This window comes from Pantherophis guttatus, chromosome 4, assembly GCF_059756535.1.
Source record: "Pantherophis guttatus breed Tessera chromosome 4, ASM5975653v1, whole genome shotgun sequence".
Lineage (NCBI taxonomy): Eukaryota > Metazoa > Chordata > Lepidosauria > Squamata > Colubridae > Pantherophis > Pantherophis guttatus.
In genome coordinates this window covers 136,774,727-136,792,343 of record NC_142066.1, presented here as the reverse complement: position 1 = coordinate 136,792,343, position 17,617 = coordinate 136,774,727, and the positions used below count along the sequence as shown (strand labels likewise).

The 17,617-nt window shown below is 33.5% G+C and overlaps 1 protein-coding gene across 4 annotated transcripts in view; it reads right to left on the bottom strand.

The window, feature by feature from the left end:
• CDK14 (cyclin dependent kinase 14) overlaps positions 1 to 17,617 on the bottom strand; it is a 223,714-nt gene that overhangs the window by 80,164 nt on the left and 125,933 nt on the right. For all 4 annotated transcript variants that reach the window (XM_034402352.3, XM_087892861.1, XM_034402353.3 and 1 more), the window contains 2 exons: positions 15,085 to 15,208; positions 7,563 to 7,683 (listed from right to left, as the gene is read on the bottom strand). In XM_034402352.3, coding sequence (XP_034258243.1) covers positions 7,563 to 7,683; positions 15,085 to 15,208 — 245 coding nt within the window. The remainder of the gene's footprint in view (positions 1 to 7,562; positions 7,684 to 15,084; positions 15,209 to 17,617) is intronic.

Here is a 17,617-nt window from a genome sequence, read left to right as displayed (position 1 = left end):
CAAGAAGCATAAAATAAATTACAGGGCAAAAAAATCTGCAAAAACCCTAGTACACACCCTGCAGATAGTTTTATTGGATTCTTGACTATGAGTAAGTATGAAAAAAATTACTGTTATTGCCTATGAAAAACTCAGACTTGCCTTTTTACAAAACAGCTTCAAATATAGCTTTGAAAACTATATCTTTCTGTTCACAAAACTATATTTGCTAGAAAAATAAGAAACTCTCTCTGCATGTTTCCATAAGAATTATTTGAAAAAAGATTTGGAGAACATGTGAGACTGAGTACACCAGTATCAGAAGAGATAGAATAAAGAAAAACTTCATAACCTTTGTATTTTATTGATACTAGTGGCTCACATTTTATTTATTTATTTGTACATGTATATAGCAACTCAACTGGAACTTTGTGAAAGACCCTCACTCAAGACACTTGTTCAAATGGGGGAACTATCTGCTAAGACAACCATATGTGAATCAGGATAAAAATATAAACAGTTTTTGTAAATATTTTTCTAAAATGGAAGGAAAGTGATTGTTTAATTTTGATTGCAGACTGTTGTTGTTTTTTTCTAACCAAGAGAATTGCGTTTCATGACATAGACATTGATGATCTTGTACAGAAACCTAGTATTGAAATAAAAAATGTGAGGGCAATCTGGCTGAGACATCTGTTATCCCATTGATCGCCAGGGTTTGATTAGGTTGATCTGGCTGGCTAGGTAGATGTCCCCTTCCTCCTTCATCACTCCATGTGCGTTCATCCTGAAGCTGCGCGCTCGGTGAAAGAGGATGACCATCCCAGATAGAAGAAGTGTACCAATCTTTGGTCAAAGACATAGGAATAGAAAAGTAACTTTAACCAAATGTTTGCATGCAGTTTCATGGAAGTTATATATACATGTACAGTCATGGAAAAAAAAAAAGGTTCCTAGCATATAAATACTTTTTTTAAAAAAATTCTTAGATTGCAACTACAAATTTAAGAGGCAAATTTGTGTGCTATTCTCAATTTTTAAGATGACATCACAAATCATTACACACTGCTATTAGAAATTGCCATGAAATAAAGTGATTGGGTGCTTAAAGAACAAAGAAAGTGATATATGTATACCTTCTTGAATGTATACATACTGAATACTTTCCACACAATTCTGAGGCTTCTTTGAATTTCTTATGACTATTATGTAGAATATTCAATTCACAAGTCATCAGTAATCAACTTCAGCAATATTTTTGTATAAAATTTAAGCTTAATATGGAAGTCACTAAGTCATAACCAATATTTCTATGAAAACTACCGTGTTTCCCCAAGAATAAGACGCTGTCTTATATTTTTTTGAAACCTAAAATAAGCACTTTGCCTTACTGCCATGCGCTCAAAAGCCCAATTGGGCTTATTATCAGGGGATGTCTTATTTTGGAGAAAACAGGGTATTTCTGTAAATGCACATTAACAACTTTATTATAATCAAAATAATTTTGCAGTAACCCACCACTTTTTGGTATAGAAATGCCCCCCCTACCCAATTTGATTTAGTGATTAAAGGTCTAGACTAGAAACTTCAATGTTGGAATCATTAGGAACGTGGATTAATCTTCCTGATTCTCTGGCTGGACCCTAAAATACATTTGTGTTTGGTTGGGCACCTCAAAAGACCTTTCATTTATACCCAACAATTTAATGTTTAAATTAGTATTCAATAAGGAGAGGAGAAAGGAACAAAGAGTACAGCCTACTAATATGCAAGCAAAAGAACCAAACATCCTCAAATAAATAAAATAAATAGAAATAGAAAAATTATATTTAACCTTCAGGATTATTTTGTTAATATTACATGGATTTATACTTGTAATCATATTAAATAAGGATACTAACAACCCTAAAGGAAAAAGGCAATAAAATAATAAACTGGGGCAGCTTTATATTACATAAAATCTCTAACATATTACAAATCACTTACCGGTAGTTACATGGTGAGACTAAGACTAGTACACTATAATATATTCCACAATGATTCCCACTGCTTGTTTTTACTATTACTAATGCCATGGATAGCTTCATTCATATTCTTAAATAGCTAATGGCTATTTACACAGAAAGCTGGAGAATATTAATACTGAATATGAATCATTAGCTTTTGGTTACTTTCCAATGCCATACAGTGACAAATGGAGTGTATAAATAGCTTACAGCCACTGCCACCTGCTTCCCACCATTGTCCTGTGGTTAGATTTGTATTTCTTTGCCTTTTAAAAAAAATTCTTAACAACTATAGCAACCAAATACTGTAATTTCCAGATGAAGGTTTTATGACTGATGAATTATGAAAATTAAGGGATAACTTGGATGAGTTGCATGGGTGTATAGATTTGCAAATAATATCCATGAATATACTTTATTTCTATTAATTTCTACATTCATATTTCCACACAAATCATAGTTATACAGTACACATCTCTACCTCTATTACAGAGGAATCAAAGATAAATGTAATGTACCAGTAACCACAGTTACAAATATTATTTTCTTCTGTATTAATTTCTCAATAACATTACCGCTTTGTTATACTATTTCTGATGTTTGTACAGGTATATAGGATTTCTATTGTAATTTAAAATAAATATAGAATTTCTATAATAGAAGATAGCAAACACAGATATAGGTAACCTGAAATAGATTGCATTGTTATCTATATAATATTAAAGTTATTGTGTCTTTCACCTTCAACCAGGTGAAACAATGGATCATAGGGCAATACTTTTTTGAAACAAGAACCTCAAATGGGCTAAAACACAGAATGCTAGGTCCCAATATTCCCATGGGAATTAAACTTGTGAAAGTTGTGGCCACTTTAGTGCTTCCATAATCAGATTATTTCAATGCTTCCTGAGAGTTTCCCATAAATCAATAGGAAAGCCAGCAGGAAGAATAAAGTGATTATTGATGTTCCATACCAGTTTCAAACAAATAAAGGTGGCTGACAGGGAGCATAAGCAATGGTGAAGCCAGCAGGATTAGTCACTAGATCTCATGCTCCAGCCACTCAGGCATACTCCCCAACCTGAACCTGAACTAAGGGGGAATTCCCATGCACCCTCCCTTACCCGTGATCACCCCTTACACACTTCTGCACACCTCTTCCCAAACCATGCCCTCCCTGACCCACACACATCCCGAGCTTCTTCTTCAATCCCTTGGTACTTCTTGTGCACCCTTTCCAACCCGTGCTCCAATATCATATGCTCTCATTAGGGAAGATATAAGTAGTGCACAAAAGGCACCATGTAATTCAGGAGAGCGCACAAGGATGCAAGGAAGTGCACAAGAAGTAGTACATAGATCAAGAATATAGCAGAATGTAAAGGGTGCAGGTTGGGGACGGCTGTGGCCGGGAGGTCTTTTTATCAGGTTCACCTGATTCGCCAGTTGTGTCCCTTTCTGGATCGGGACTCGTTAAATATGGTCACTCATGCCCTAGTCACTTCACGCCTGGACTACTGTAATGCTCTCTACATGGGGCTCCCCTTGAGGAGCACCCGGAGGCTCCAGCTGGTCCAGAATGCGGCCGCGCGGGTAGTTATGGGAGCAGCATGGCGCTTCCATGTGGCTCCCCTCCTGCGCGAGCTGCACTGGCTTCCTGTGGTCTTCCGGGTACGCTTCAAGGTCTTAGTTACCACCTTTCGAGCGCTCCATGGCTTAGGACCGGGGTACTTACGAGACCGCCTTCTGCCACCAATAGCCTCTCACCGCCCAGTACGCTCCCATAGAGAGGGGCTTCTCAGGGTGCCGTCAGCCAAACAATGTCGACTGGCGGCCCCCAGGGGAGAACTTTTTCTGTGAGGGCACCCACCATCTGGAACGAGCTCCCCCCAGAGATACAGAAGATTCCGGATCTGCGCACTTTCCGCCGTGCCCTCAAAACATTCCTGTTTCAGCAGGCCGGCCTGGCCTAACTTTCCCTTTATATTGCTTTTTGATTTTATTTTAAACTGGTATGTCTTGAATTATCTAAGAGCAGAGTGTTTAATATATTTTAATTGGTTTTTTATTAACGTTTGTATTAAATGTATTTTTATCGTTCGCTGTTCACCGCCCTGAGTCCCTTAGGAATAGGGCGGTATATAAATTTAATAAATAAATAAATACATGGGGAGAACATGACAGATGCCGTGTATTTATATGGACGAGTACATGGGTTTGGAGATGGGTGAACGTACTTCTGAACTTCTGAAAATACTTCTGAACAATAAACCAATCATGGATTATCTAGTTTAAATAAACAAATATGTTTTTATAACTTGCAATAAAATAAAAAAATTAAGGAAATGATCCAAAGAAAAGTTAATTTTAAGGAGAAACCTAAATTGAATTAAATAATTTCAGACAGTCATTCTAGGAAGATGTTTCAGGCATAGGTTTGTGGGATAGGAAAATGCCAAATAAGTTTTGGTAGTTGAAGCTGGTTAAATGTTACAATATGAAATACATCTAGATGCAGTGGTTATAAAGCAGTATTGAAGACAAACTCTGCCCACAGCCTGATTCTGATTTGATTCTGATTCAGCCTTCCATCCTTCCAAGGTCAGTAAAATGAGGAACCAGATTGTTGGGGGCAATATGCTGACATTGTCAACTGCTCTTCATTGTCAACTGAAAGTGCTGTAAAGCACTATGGAATGCTATATAAGTTTAAATGCTATTGCTATATGTCTAGAAATAAACAAGAAAAAAGGATGAGAAAAATAATAATCAATTCTAAGATGAAAGGAAAATTATTCTGTCAAAAGAGCCTTAATTGGTGGAAGGCTTTAAAATTGTTCTGAAAGGTCAGAATGGTATTTTTTGACAATATCCTGACAGAAAAAAATAGAAAAATTTTCTATTTGGGAGCATTTTTGAGATAACTACAGTTTAAAAAATATACAATCTAAAACAGACCACCCATAACCAAAATCAACAGTTGAACAAAATAAAACAAAAAGGCAGCCCAACTCTACCACAAATCCTCCAAATAGTCTAAATAGATTTGTGTAATGGCTTTTTGCAAAATAACAACATGGAAGCAAATTTCAAGTGAGGTTATACATAATATCGGGACTATCTCTAAAATGGCAATAAAATAGCAGAATATAAATTTAATACATATATAAATTGGATTTATAAATTTGGCAGCCCATGTAATGACTGCAGCACCAGTGTTTTGGTGTTAAATCAGATTTCACCATCCAGAAGCAAAGCAGCTGTCGTCTGAACCAAATGCAGTTTCAGGCAAACTTCAAAGGCAGTCCTCTGAAAAGTCTGCTATAGTAGTCTAATATGTCTGTGTTATATAACCCCCCCCCCCCATTCAACCATATCTGGTTATCGGAAACTGCCTAGACAACTCCTGCTATTTTGCTATAGTATAATACAAAAAATAATGCTGTTTCTGTATGATAAAGCATATAAGGTGAACAAAATTATACATCTGCACAGAGCTTTTTTTTTTTTTTTAGAAATTACCATATTTTTTGGAATAGATTCAGCTGAAATTCAGTTGAAGATTGTGTGAAACATTGAAAGGCTGCTATCAGATGTACCCAACAACTACATATATCTACTGTAACCTGTTTGATTGTTTGCTGCAGACTGCAGCTTGAATTATAATTTTGGTGGATTCATATATTTGATAGATGTAATCAGTAATGCCTCATTTTTCACCTGGAACAAAAGCATTTTTCCTGAAAGGTCCTTTATATCTTTTTGACTTTTGAAGACCTACATTATGAGACTTCAATATTTCATGATTATTAGTAAAGATATTATTTTGTGTCCTCCAACTATGATTAATTTCACCTTGGAAATAGTCATATGTATTACTAGGAAAATAAGTCTTTGATTGGCTTGATAATCTCCCTCAGAATGAATTTCATTTTAGAAATCTCATAACATTAAAATACCTCTATAAAAGTTTCAAATCTAAGAGTATATTTCTGTCAAAATTATGATCTTTGAATTTATCCGATCAAAAACTGGTAGTCATTTTTAATCAGAATGAATGACAACATTCAATTAATTTGTACATACCATTTTCACTATCCTAAAAGAAAATCAATGATATGAAATTACATTTTCATGACCACAAAAAAAAAAAAAAAAAAAAAAACCAAGCCCACATTCCCAGAACAACAAATCTTAAGGGAAATGTTGTCTATTGATAGCAGAACCATATTTTTGGACATAATTTTAGCATAATGCAGGAACTGCAGGAGTACAAACAAAAACAGAGAACAAATGAACATAGAATTTCTGCTCAAGTTAAACTAATCACCCAAATTTTCTCTTCAGTTATGCTACAATAACAGAAATCTGTTTATCTACAAAAAAGTGCTTACTCACATAGGCAATGTTGAATTCAAGCACCCTTGCTTTTTATTGTTGGACCCCAGAAACAAATGAAAATTTTTACAATTTGCTATAGAAGGCTGACTTCAATATCATGTGTAGTAATTTTCAAGCACAGATGGTAAAGAAAAATGTGTTTTTTCCAATTAAACAACATGAAAATTGATTTCAGAAAATGGAAATGAAACAGTAACATTCTACTTCCATGCCAATTACTGTAATTTACTCTCACCCTCTCCTCCTCCTCCTCCTCCCTAGGTAACACAAAGAAAGTGCATATGGAAGCAGAATGCAGTCTTTTATTTCTGTTTGATAATAGTGAGGAAACAGTGAGGAAAGAAACAAAAATCCTTTCAAATCTAGCATTCTTAATTTCCTAAAATTTGGTTGGTGAAAAAATGTATAACAGCTATTGTGTTCCACTGTACTTACTACCAGGAGCCTGGATGCTTGGAACTTAGCAGAAATGTTAACTGCCCCATCTTCAAAACAATGCATCTACATTTTAAAAGCTAAAGATAAAACCATCAGTAGTTATATAATTTCTTCCATGTACAGATTAAGTAGTTGTAAAAATTCTCCAAGGAAACCTAAATTTTAAAAATTGATAAATAAAAACATTCAAGACACTCTAAAGCAGTGCAATGAAAATGGTGAAGCTTTTTTCTGTTAATAAGTGACAGTCTTCTGGCCTCCTTCCATCTGATCTGGCAAGTGAAGTTCAGCTACTTAGAGAATGCCATTCCAGTGTTCTATTATTGTGACTGGTGGTTATATATGGTTCTTCCTTTACTTAAAGGAAGAAGAAAAAAATTCCCCAATCGTTTGAATTAAATTGTTTAAATTAAAACTATGACTGTCTTATCAAATGCATAGATGACGGTAAATAAAATCCACAAAAAACTTGAGATTTTAGAAATAGGCTAAAATAAGTGAATGAAATTAAACAGTCAGACAATTTGTTCCTTTTCAATCTTCTTTCAGTGGATTTTAGATACGCACTACACAAATAAAGAGCATCATATTGATTACTGTTCAACTGGATTCTTTGTTCCATTGGATTTCTAGATAGGTATGCACAAACTACAATCATAACTTGTCAAATATACGATTTGTCTAAACAAGTTAATATGTCCATAATATATGGTTTCTGTAAAAGTGCTGCATTCTTACCACATATCGAGGCAAGTGGAATATTCTGTTGAGCCTAAGAGAACATCTGGAGGTCGATACCAAAGGGTTACCACTTCATTAGAGTATGTGTGACTAGGGACAGATTTAGCTCTTGCAAGACCTGAAGAATAATGCAAATACAATAGAAAGATAAGAAAAAATAACTGATGTGCCTTTAATAATCTTGCTCAAAACACTGCTTGAAAGACAAGTTTTGATAACTGTATGTTATTTTAATCAAAGAAAACTAATATTCATTTCTATCATTCAACCATTGTAAAACACAATGAAAATTCATCATCATAATAGAGATTGCAACAATAAGATTTGTCATCATTACCATCTTTTTAAAATATCTGGTGTCCATAATTAAACAGAAGACAGAAATTATAATTGATATCATTTAAAAACTACTAAAAATAACTACTAAATATAAACATGCAGATACAGTATATCCTTAAGCATCAGCACCTAAAATAAATAATATAATCAAAACAACAAGAAAATATTACATCTTTATCTATTTTACACTACAATCATTTCAAGCTTCAAGCATGTGCTATACTGGAGCATGCTAAAGAATGAAAAAATATTAATTTTCTCTACTATTTTAACATTTAATTCATATAATATATTATTCTTCGAAGTTCATACAGTAGGTATCTAGAACTGTTGTGACAGATAAGGATATGTGGAACATCAAAAATTAAAATATTTATCACCAAGAGAAATTTCTTCTTAAATCTCACTGCAGGTTGATGCAAATAGGAACTCATGAATAAATGATAAAAAACTGTGGAAAGGTGAATGTTATGGGAAGAATGGCAACTATGGTATCCTTTTTAAATTTTTGTTTTCTAAAATAACCAGACTGAATAACTTTAATATATTATTAAGGTGTGCTTGAATAGTCATATTTTTTTATAAATGACCATAATTAAATGAAAACATGTCTTGGTAATTTGGCAAAAAACATAAAAATAAAGCTGCTATGTCTGAATAGTAGTACTACCATTAGCAATTTGAGAAAGACTATATTTCTTCCAAAAATTGTTCACAAAAACCAGTATAACCTTGAAGTTACTGCTGTTTTTAGAAGATCAATTGAAGAAATGCACAAATATCACATATTTTTATTGTGGCTGTAGCCTGCAAAAACTACTGCATCAGACACAAATATACACTCAGAAGGAAGATACTCTGTCATATTCTGAGTTTTCAGAATCAGAATAATCGGAGTCTTCCCTTCCCTCTCTATTAGAGATGAAGAAAATATGTTGGGGGTTTTTTAGAAGAGGAGGAGGGCTGGGACTCAGAGGAAAGTAATACTGCTTGTACAGCCATTGAATTTTTAAGAAGTGGAAAAGTCCAGAGAAGTGAAAATTCCAGATAATTGCCACTATGAACATCTAGTATTTTATATACAGGGCTTCTATCTCCATTGGACAATCCTAAACCTTATTTTGCTAGTATGTTAAATTTAGGATATAATATGATAATTTGCACACACTGTTAAGTCTTTATTTTATTATTATTAGAACATAGGTTGATCTCTTCAAATTTGTTGACCATTGTGTTATTCTCCAGATTTGCTGGCCTGATTAGAACTTTTACTTGTTTTTCTGTTGCTTGCCATGTTTCTATGAGTATTACATCAGTTCCTGTAGTCTTCTGACTAAGTAATGACTGGAATGCTGTTCTAACTTTAATACCAGAGATTCTTATAAATAGGAAATATCTTATAAGGTAGCTGTACAGTATTTCAATATCTCATTTAATTTTTGCTTGATTTCTTTGAAATCAAACCGGTCTATTGGTATCCTTTAACATATAACATATCAGTTGAAGCTTGGAATCTCATTTTCAGTTCAGAAACTTTTTTGAAATATTTTTTTTCGCCAGGTTTATTTTTCTATCTTCTATGTCTTAACATATGCTATTGTAATGCTCATTCTTGACTCTTCCAAATCTCTCTGAAATTCTTTTTTAAATTCTTTCTGACATTTTTGTCCTTGGTTTTGGCTTCTTTAATTTCCTTGACAATTTCCATAGTTTGTTCTGTCATCTAATTGTTTTCTTGTTTGACAGACCCAGGAAAGTGAACTCCAGTCTTGCTTTAGACATAAAAATTGGCTTTTTATGTCTAATCACACTCAGGCTAATCACACACTCAGGCTGAACTCACAGGGTTGTGGTTGTAGGAAAAATAGGTGGAAGGAGTTTTAGGTATGTTCACCACATTGAGTTATAAAAATAATAAAGGCATCTTTAAAAAATTGTTCTTGCTATACCTTGCCTAGTAATATAACATTCTTTCTTAGCTTTTTATGTCCTAGGTAATAAATAGTGTGATTTTTTCATCTGAAATGTCCAATCCCAGGCCCATTCCCAATTTTATGATGGCTAAGATATTGATTTCTAAATTTCATTTCATTTATTCTTTTACTGTGTTGAGCTTCCCCATGTTCATGCTTCTTATGCTCCCCTGTGTTACAGCTTCAGATTTTTTTTCCTTATATGGAAATACCACCAATTAAACTTTCAAAAAACCTTAACTGAGTCATATCATTAGTACACTGAAAAATTCTCAGTTTTTCCTCAGTGGCATGTGGAGTGCCATCTGATCTGAGAGGTTCATCATCTGGCATTATATTGTAAATCATCTTGTATTTTCTTTCTATGTAATTTTCTCAGTATAAGTCCAGAAATAGGTTCTTCCTTGGTTTAGCTGGGCAGCTGGGAAGACCCTCACAGGCTGAGTGACCCTGCTGGGGATGAATACTCTTGGCACGCAAATCCAAAGTTCTTCATTCATTCTTTCTAGGAATTCCCCATTACCATGAGGAGCGAGCACAGTAGGATTTGGAGACAGCAAATATCATTAAACTTTATAATGTAATTATTAAATACTAATTTGTAATATTTCACCATCATTTGTAGAAGACAGTAGCATTTTGAGGACTGCCTAAGTCACTGAATCTTCTTTTCAAGTCTTCCTTTTAAGTTGTCAACAATAGCAGTTGTATGTATAAGAGCCTGGGTGGCACAGTGGACTAAGTGCTGTTAAAGTAGCACTTAGTTGCCAGCTGCCTGCAATTATTGCAAGTTCAAATCTCACCAGGCTCAAGGTTGACTCAGCCTTCCATCCTTTCGAGGTAGGTAAAATGAAGACCCGGATTGTGGGGGCAATAAACTGACTTTGTATAAAAAAGAACACCGCTTGGGGGGGGCTGAAAGCCCTACTAAGCAGGTATATACAAAAGTATGAAGGCTATTGCTTAAAACATTGTAAGCCGCCCTGAGTCTCCGGAGAAGGGCGGCATATAAATCAAACTAATAAATAAATAAATAAATAGTTCTACAATTTGTTTTTACTTTACCGATTTACTTATATTTTATTATCTCAAATTTCAAATGAAGATTTTAAAAAGTTAATTCTATTTATCTCTTGTGAGATTAGTCCAATGACAGGATCCAGAGTTATATTATCTAATTGTTTGCACCTATTCTACCTAGATGGGGTATTGAAATTATTACTTCTTTTTTCCCTGCATTTGAAATTTGGCAATGTAAATTGCAAGATCCCTCATCCTATCCCATACAGATGTTGGGAAAGGATATTAGATGATGTGCCTGTATATCAGTGGTGGTATTCAGCTGGTTCTTTCCAGTTCGGGCAAACTGGTAGTGGCGGCTGCAGGAGGCTCTGCCTACCCGCCCGGATGTCATCATGTCCCGTTTTTGATGCTCTGCACATGCAGAGGTGGCGCACATGCACGCTCCCATTTGCGAACCGGCAGCGAAGGTAAGTGAATACCACCCTTGCTTTATATGGTATCTACTGTTGGTAGGATCTGAGACTATACTCCAAAGCAGAAAATGAAGTTGGGGCTGAAGACCTATCAATCTTTTATCTTCAATCTACTTGTGAGCTCAGCTATTCCACTGCAGTTTTTAAATCATATTTTAAAATTATTCAATATCTTCAATCTTTTAATGAGCACGGAAAAAGATGGAACAATAGCATAGTAACAATTATAATCACTGCATTTAAATAATTTCAATATTAAAAGAATATATGCCTTAAAAAGGTATATCTAATATGAAATTAGATCTAAAGCAATGTGGATTTTTAAATATTAGTGTTTTATTTTTCTCTAGTCTTAGTAAAGAGAGCCAGTTTGATGTAGGCTAGAAACCAGGACACTGTGAGTTTTAGTCCTATCCTAGGCATAAAGCCAGCTATGTGCCTTTGGGCCAATTACTCTACTCTCAGGCCTAGGAAGCAGGCAATCTAAGATCTTCTCAAGAAATCTTCAAAAACTTGTCCAGGCAATTGCCAGGAGTTAACACTGACTTGAAGGCGCAAAACGAAAAACAAAACAAAACAAACATTCTTAGTAAAAACCTATAACTAGGTACCGGACAGCTGAAGGCACAAATTTCAAGACACACTGCAATATTTTGTCCTTTTGCTTTAAATACAATATTTTAATATTTACTACATTTAACATTATATTTAAAAACAAAAGTAAATTATAGATGGTCAGAAAGAAGAACAAAGTAATTAAATATTCAAGAAATACACAACTACGATATAACAGGCCTAAATTATTTAAGTAATTACACTCTCATGACCAGCAATCTGAATTATCAAACAATAGTTCAGCATCGTAGAAACAATTGTATTGTTGTCATTATACTATAGCATTACCAAAAACCTAAAAGACTGCATTTACTTTAAGACTTTCAGGTTACAAATAAAAGTTCATTATATCATTATTGGCTTTTCCAATAATGGCAACATATTTCATATTATTTGTGAATCCATACATGGATCCCCATCCAAAATTTATCTAACTGCTTCTTCCAGCTGAGAGAAAACTGTATGACAGGATTAATTAGCACAGCATGTGCAATCATTTTGCTTAAGGATGTCTTGTCTATTTCCATGGTTACACCACAGGAAGCCACACACTCTCTTTTTATCGTGAGAGTTCATGATATTGGTAGATATGGGAACTTTTTAAATTTTCAAGTGACAGTGAAAGCAAAAACAAAAGGCAATTAGAAAAAATATATAGTGAACAGATATATTGACAATTTTGGCCTGGATTTATATGAATAACTTCATGATAATTCTGTGAAGGGCTTTAAAATTAATAAAAAGGTCACTAAGGAGGCATCCTGCTGCTACACCTCAATTCTTTACAGCAACAAGACGATTAATAGTTAGAACTCAGCATATCATCTAATTGTCAAGTTATCATATGTTCAATAAAAAAAATCTCAAGAAAATAATAAGTGAAGGACATGTGTTATTTACGCTACACTTTATGTCAATGTCACTACTTATACAGCATATTCAAAAACATCTAATGTCAATTAAATGACTGTGTACTAACATTTAAGACATTAAGAATGCAGTTAAATATGTTTCTACATTATCAATACCAGTGAATAGTGTTAATATTTGGTCTAGTGGTTAAGATACCAGTCTCAAAAGCCTGAGACCTTGAATTCATGTCCCACCTTATCAGTGAAAGTCAGCTGGGTGACTTAGGGCTAGCCACTCTTTTTCAGCCCAACCCACCTTCTAAGTTTATTATTGTGGAGACAATATGGGAAGAAGATGTGTTGGATATGGTTACCGTCTTGAGTTACTTGTAAACTTAATAAAGGTGGGATACAAATAAATGAATAAAATAAGGATAAATACACCATACTAAGGATAGTTCATTAAACAAAATTAATTTTAAATCAACACCATCCCCCTTTGTAAAGTTATTTTTCAACAGTAATAGTAAAAAAAAAAAACATTCTGTTTCTCAATAATCATTCTATGATCTTTGCAAAATCACAGAGGTCAGAAAAGAACAGAAAATACCTTCAAAAAGAGGGGGAAAAGGCCTTGGTAACTACAGACTGGTCTGTTTGATGCTGATGAGAAAGACAGTGACAAAATGAGGAGTATCAGCTAGGGGTATTGGGATTTTAGCTTGGAGAAGAGAACACTGCAGAGAGACATGATAGTTCTCTTCTAGTATTTGAAAGGCTGTAATATAGAAGACGCAGAATTGTTCAGAAGATATAACAAGAAACAATGGATTGAAATTATGAGGATGTAATTTAATTGGCTAGAAATCAGGAAAATTGCCCTACTATTCTATTATTAATGAGACCATAATATGCCACAAATAAATGAGAATGTCCTGAAATAACCCATACAGGACCAAATTTGTTTAGTTCTGCATTAAATAGCAACCTATTATAATTAGTATGAAACTCTGGAACAATAAGATATTATGCTAATACATATTATTTAGAAATCTCCTAAAACAGAACAAATCTGACTTGGAAAAATAGTTTGTAAAGAAAATGCTACGTAGTTATCCTTATTTAGCAACTGCCCCAGAGAGCAATTGTTTGCAAATATGACTGTAATTAAACAGAAATTAAAGTCCATTTTCCAACCAATGTGGCATCTAGGGCAACGAACACCTCTGGTGTGAAAATGTTTATGGTGTGGTCAGTTTTAGGCAGCAACTGAAAGCGAGGTAGAGGTTCTTAACTATTTATTAAGGTCACATGGTTGAGCTTGTTAACCTTTAGTTAGAACATTTTAGAGAAACACTTTTTTAGCTGTTTGAAGAGAAAAACAGCTAAGGAAGAGATGGTTTGCTCAAACAATCTGTCCCGCAAGGGGGCAAAAAAATTGGCAAAAATGAGTCAGGCACAGAATTCTATATGAGAAAATTTTATCTGAATAAAATGGCAGCAACAAATGATCTTTGCAGTCTCTCTCATATCACTTAGCAACCATTTTGCTTAAGTAGCAAAATCAATAAAATTAAACATATTCACGCGTGCACGTACTGGATATATATATTTGCATTTCTTTTGTATATAATATTACTGATATTGTTATGAGTGAGTCTTCTATGTAGCTGAATATTTATGGTTTGAAAACTGTATTTATATACTTTTTTCCTATTTGAAAAAATATTAATGTTTCTCTCCTGTAAAATATGTCTTTCATTTAAAATCCTGTGATAACTAAAACTTTGTAACTATGCATTCTAGGTTTTCAAACGAGCTCTTTAATACTCAAATGGAAGAAGGAGATGACCAGCAACAAGACAGATGGATTCAATATCAGTGGCAATGGGTGTACTGTTACAAGAGCCGAAAGGCGAAGCTTGAGACAGAATAATCTGAAGGAAGTCTATGGGGCTACTAACAATACCAACTAGATGGCACACAATCAAATATGAAAGATGAAAGATATCTTGATCTTTTGTGGGAATAGGAAGCGGAAATGCTGTATGCTGCCTTGAGTTGAAAAAATAAAGGCAGACTAAATTAAAGACATATGAACTTGCTGCATTACCTGTTTCCTTTTCTCTACTGGTATGATGGCCAAAGTCAACTTGTATTGTAACTAAGAAGAGAAGTGCTCAAGCCATCTTTCAACATTGCTTACATCATTATCAAATAATCTTGTAATTAATGGCTTGCCTACCAAAATCTGCCAGTTTCAACTCCCCAGTGTCACTGATCAGAAGATTTTGGGGTTTCAGATCCCTGTGCAAAATGTAACGTTGGTGGATGTACGAAAGTCCTCGCAGCAATTGAAATAAAAATAACTGAAAAAGAGGGGGGAAAACATGTTCATTAATATTTGTATGTAGTGCATTGCTTTCCTACATAAAGATTAGAATGCAATAATGTGAAACGTTATTAATATAGATATTATTTAAAACCAGGATTTTTAACTGAACCAACAGGAATTAACACACACATACGTTTCACTACATCCAACTACATAACCCTTCTTTAACAATTCTCAATAGTAATTCCATCAAAAAATAAATCGTATCAAATCACAGTTATAGTCTATTTATTTGCATAGCTTTACAGATTAGATGACAGCCTAAAGACAGGTGTGTATGCTTGCTAATTATAGAGAATAACAGCACATGGAAAGTAGAAATGCACAAGAACACATTCCTTACAAGAAAAAAAAACAGGAGTGAAAACGGATTATATTCAAAGATATTTTAGCTGCAGAAAGTCATTCAAATCTTTATTTTGAAAGCTCAAACTATGAAAGAAGTTATTTTATTTTTTTCATTCATCTACAGTAGCTTTCAGAACTGACAATGAGATTAGCCATTTTCTCAATATGTCAACCAATGTACATTTTATATATTATTAAAAATTCAGACTTGTATTATTTTTATTTATTTATTTATTATTAAATTTATATCCCGCCCTTCTCCCCGAAGGGACTCAGGGCGGTGAACAGCCGAGAATTAAAATAACATACAATATAAAAGTTAAAATAATTAAAAATAAATTAAATTAAACGGCCGCCCCAATTTAAAACCCCTAGCAATACAATTAAAAAACCCCTAAAACCTATTCAGGCCAGGTTTGATGTATGAACAACATTTGTCAAAACATTACATCAAAAACTGTCTTGGATGCTGAAAAAATATTATTATTCCATGCAAATTTCACAGAAGTTTAAGGCAAAAATAAATCCTTTGAAAAATAATTGTTTTAACATTAATATTAATGATAAAAAACAATCTGATAATAGAGACAAACAATACAAATTCATGTTGTATAGCAGTGTATTTTTATAAGATTTATAAGTTATTATAAGTTTTTAGATTCAGTATGCTGAAATGAAATAGTTCCTAATTACTTATCAGCTCAACACCTGTATGAACTTGAAATTATGATTATGAAAGAAGTTAATATAAAATATGGAAGTACAGAAATCTTTAATTTCTTTTCCTATATACATACACACTACTTTAAAAAGAAGTTTTTGTTGAGGATAATATTTGCTAATAAATACAGGAATAATATTAGAACTTTCAAATAGAAAACTGCACTGCACTGCAATAAAAAAATGAAGCATTTTTTTTAAAAAAATGCAACTGTATTATAAAACTTTATTTTGAAAAAATACAGAATTAGGATGGCTGGAACCAACTGCATGGAAGTTTATTTCTGACTCATCCACCCACCTCTTATTGACATTTTTTCCAGGAAGAAAAACACAGAGAATTAATTTAAGTTGTTGTGGCCTCTCAGCTGAATTCTTGCTATAGTAAAAGTTTCAAAAAATGTCACTGGAGTTAAAACAACATGTTTTCTTCTCATCTATATTCCATTAAAACGCACAACAACTTTAGGCTAGTCTCCCATTACTGTAAAAGTTATACACACAGAAGACTACGTAACTCAGGTGTTCTTCTAGCACTTTATGTGCTTTTATTAACCCCTTTTAATTAACATTATATATACGGTAATCTATGTTTCTGGAGGGAAAATTATAGCAACATCCCAGTACCAGATCGTCTCTGCCCAGTTCAGAAAGATCAGTGAATTAATTTCTTATGTTCTGTTGCATTGTTCAATTTATTAATTAGAAACTATGCTTTATTAATGCACCCACTAATTAATTGCTTGGACCGGTTGGATGAGGATAATTTCTGCTACACAACCAAATGTGTAGATTATCTTTAAGGACCAAAGGTTCTGTTTCATTCATATTTTTCCTATCGAGTTTTAAACTCAAAATTAAAAATCTATTTGGTTTGAAGAGAACACATTAGAGTATGGAATAAAAATATCTGAATGATGTCTCAGCCAAAGCTTTAATGATTGGGAAAACAATCATTTACATGTAAATTACATAATTTACATATGAATAAATATATTAAAGTTTTAAATTTATAATTTAAACACATAGAGGCATCATCTTATGATCATGCTATTTAGTCCTTATTCTCATCCTGAATAAAGGATGATCTTATTTTAAAACTATCTAAATTATTTTAAAATGTCCATTTAATGATAGCGTAAAAAGAAATAATAATATTTTTGCTGTTCTGTCCTGACAACTGCACTTTAACTGAGGTATTGCTTTTCAGTAATGAGTCCAGGGACGTGTGGGAGGAATGTTGCCATATGAAGGTCAAACCAATTTAGGGGTTTATGGAGTGTGGTATCAGTGTGTTAGCAATGATTAAACTGTA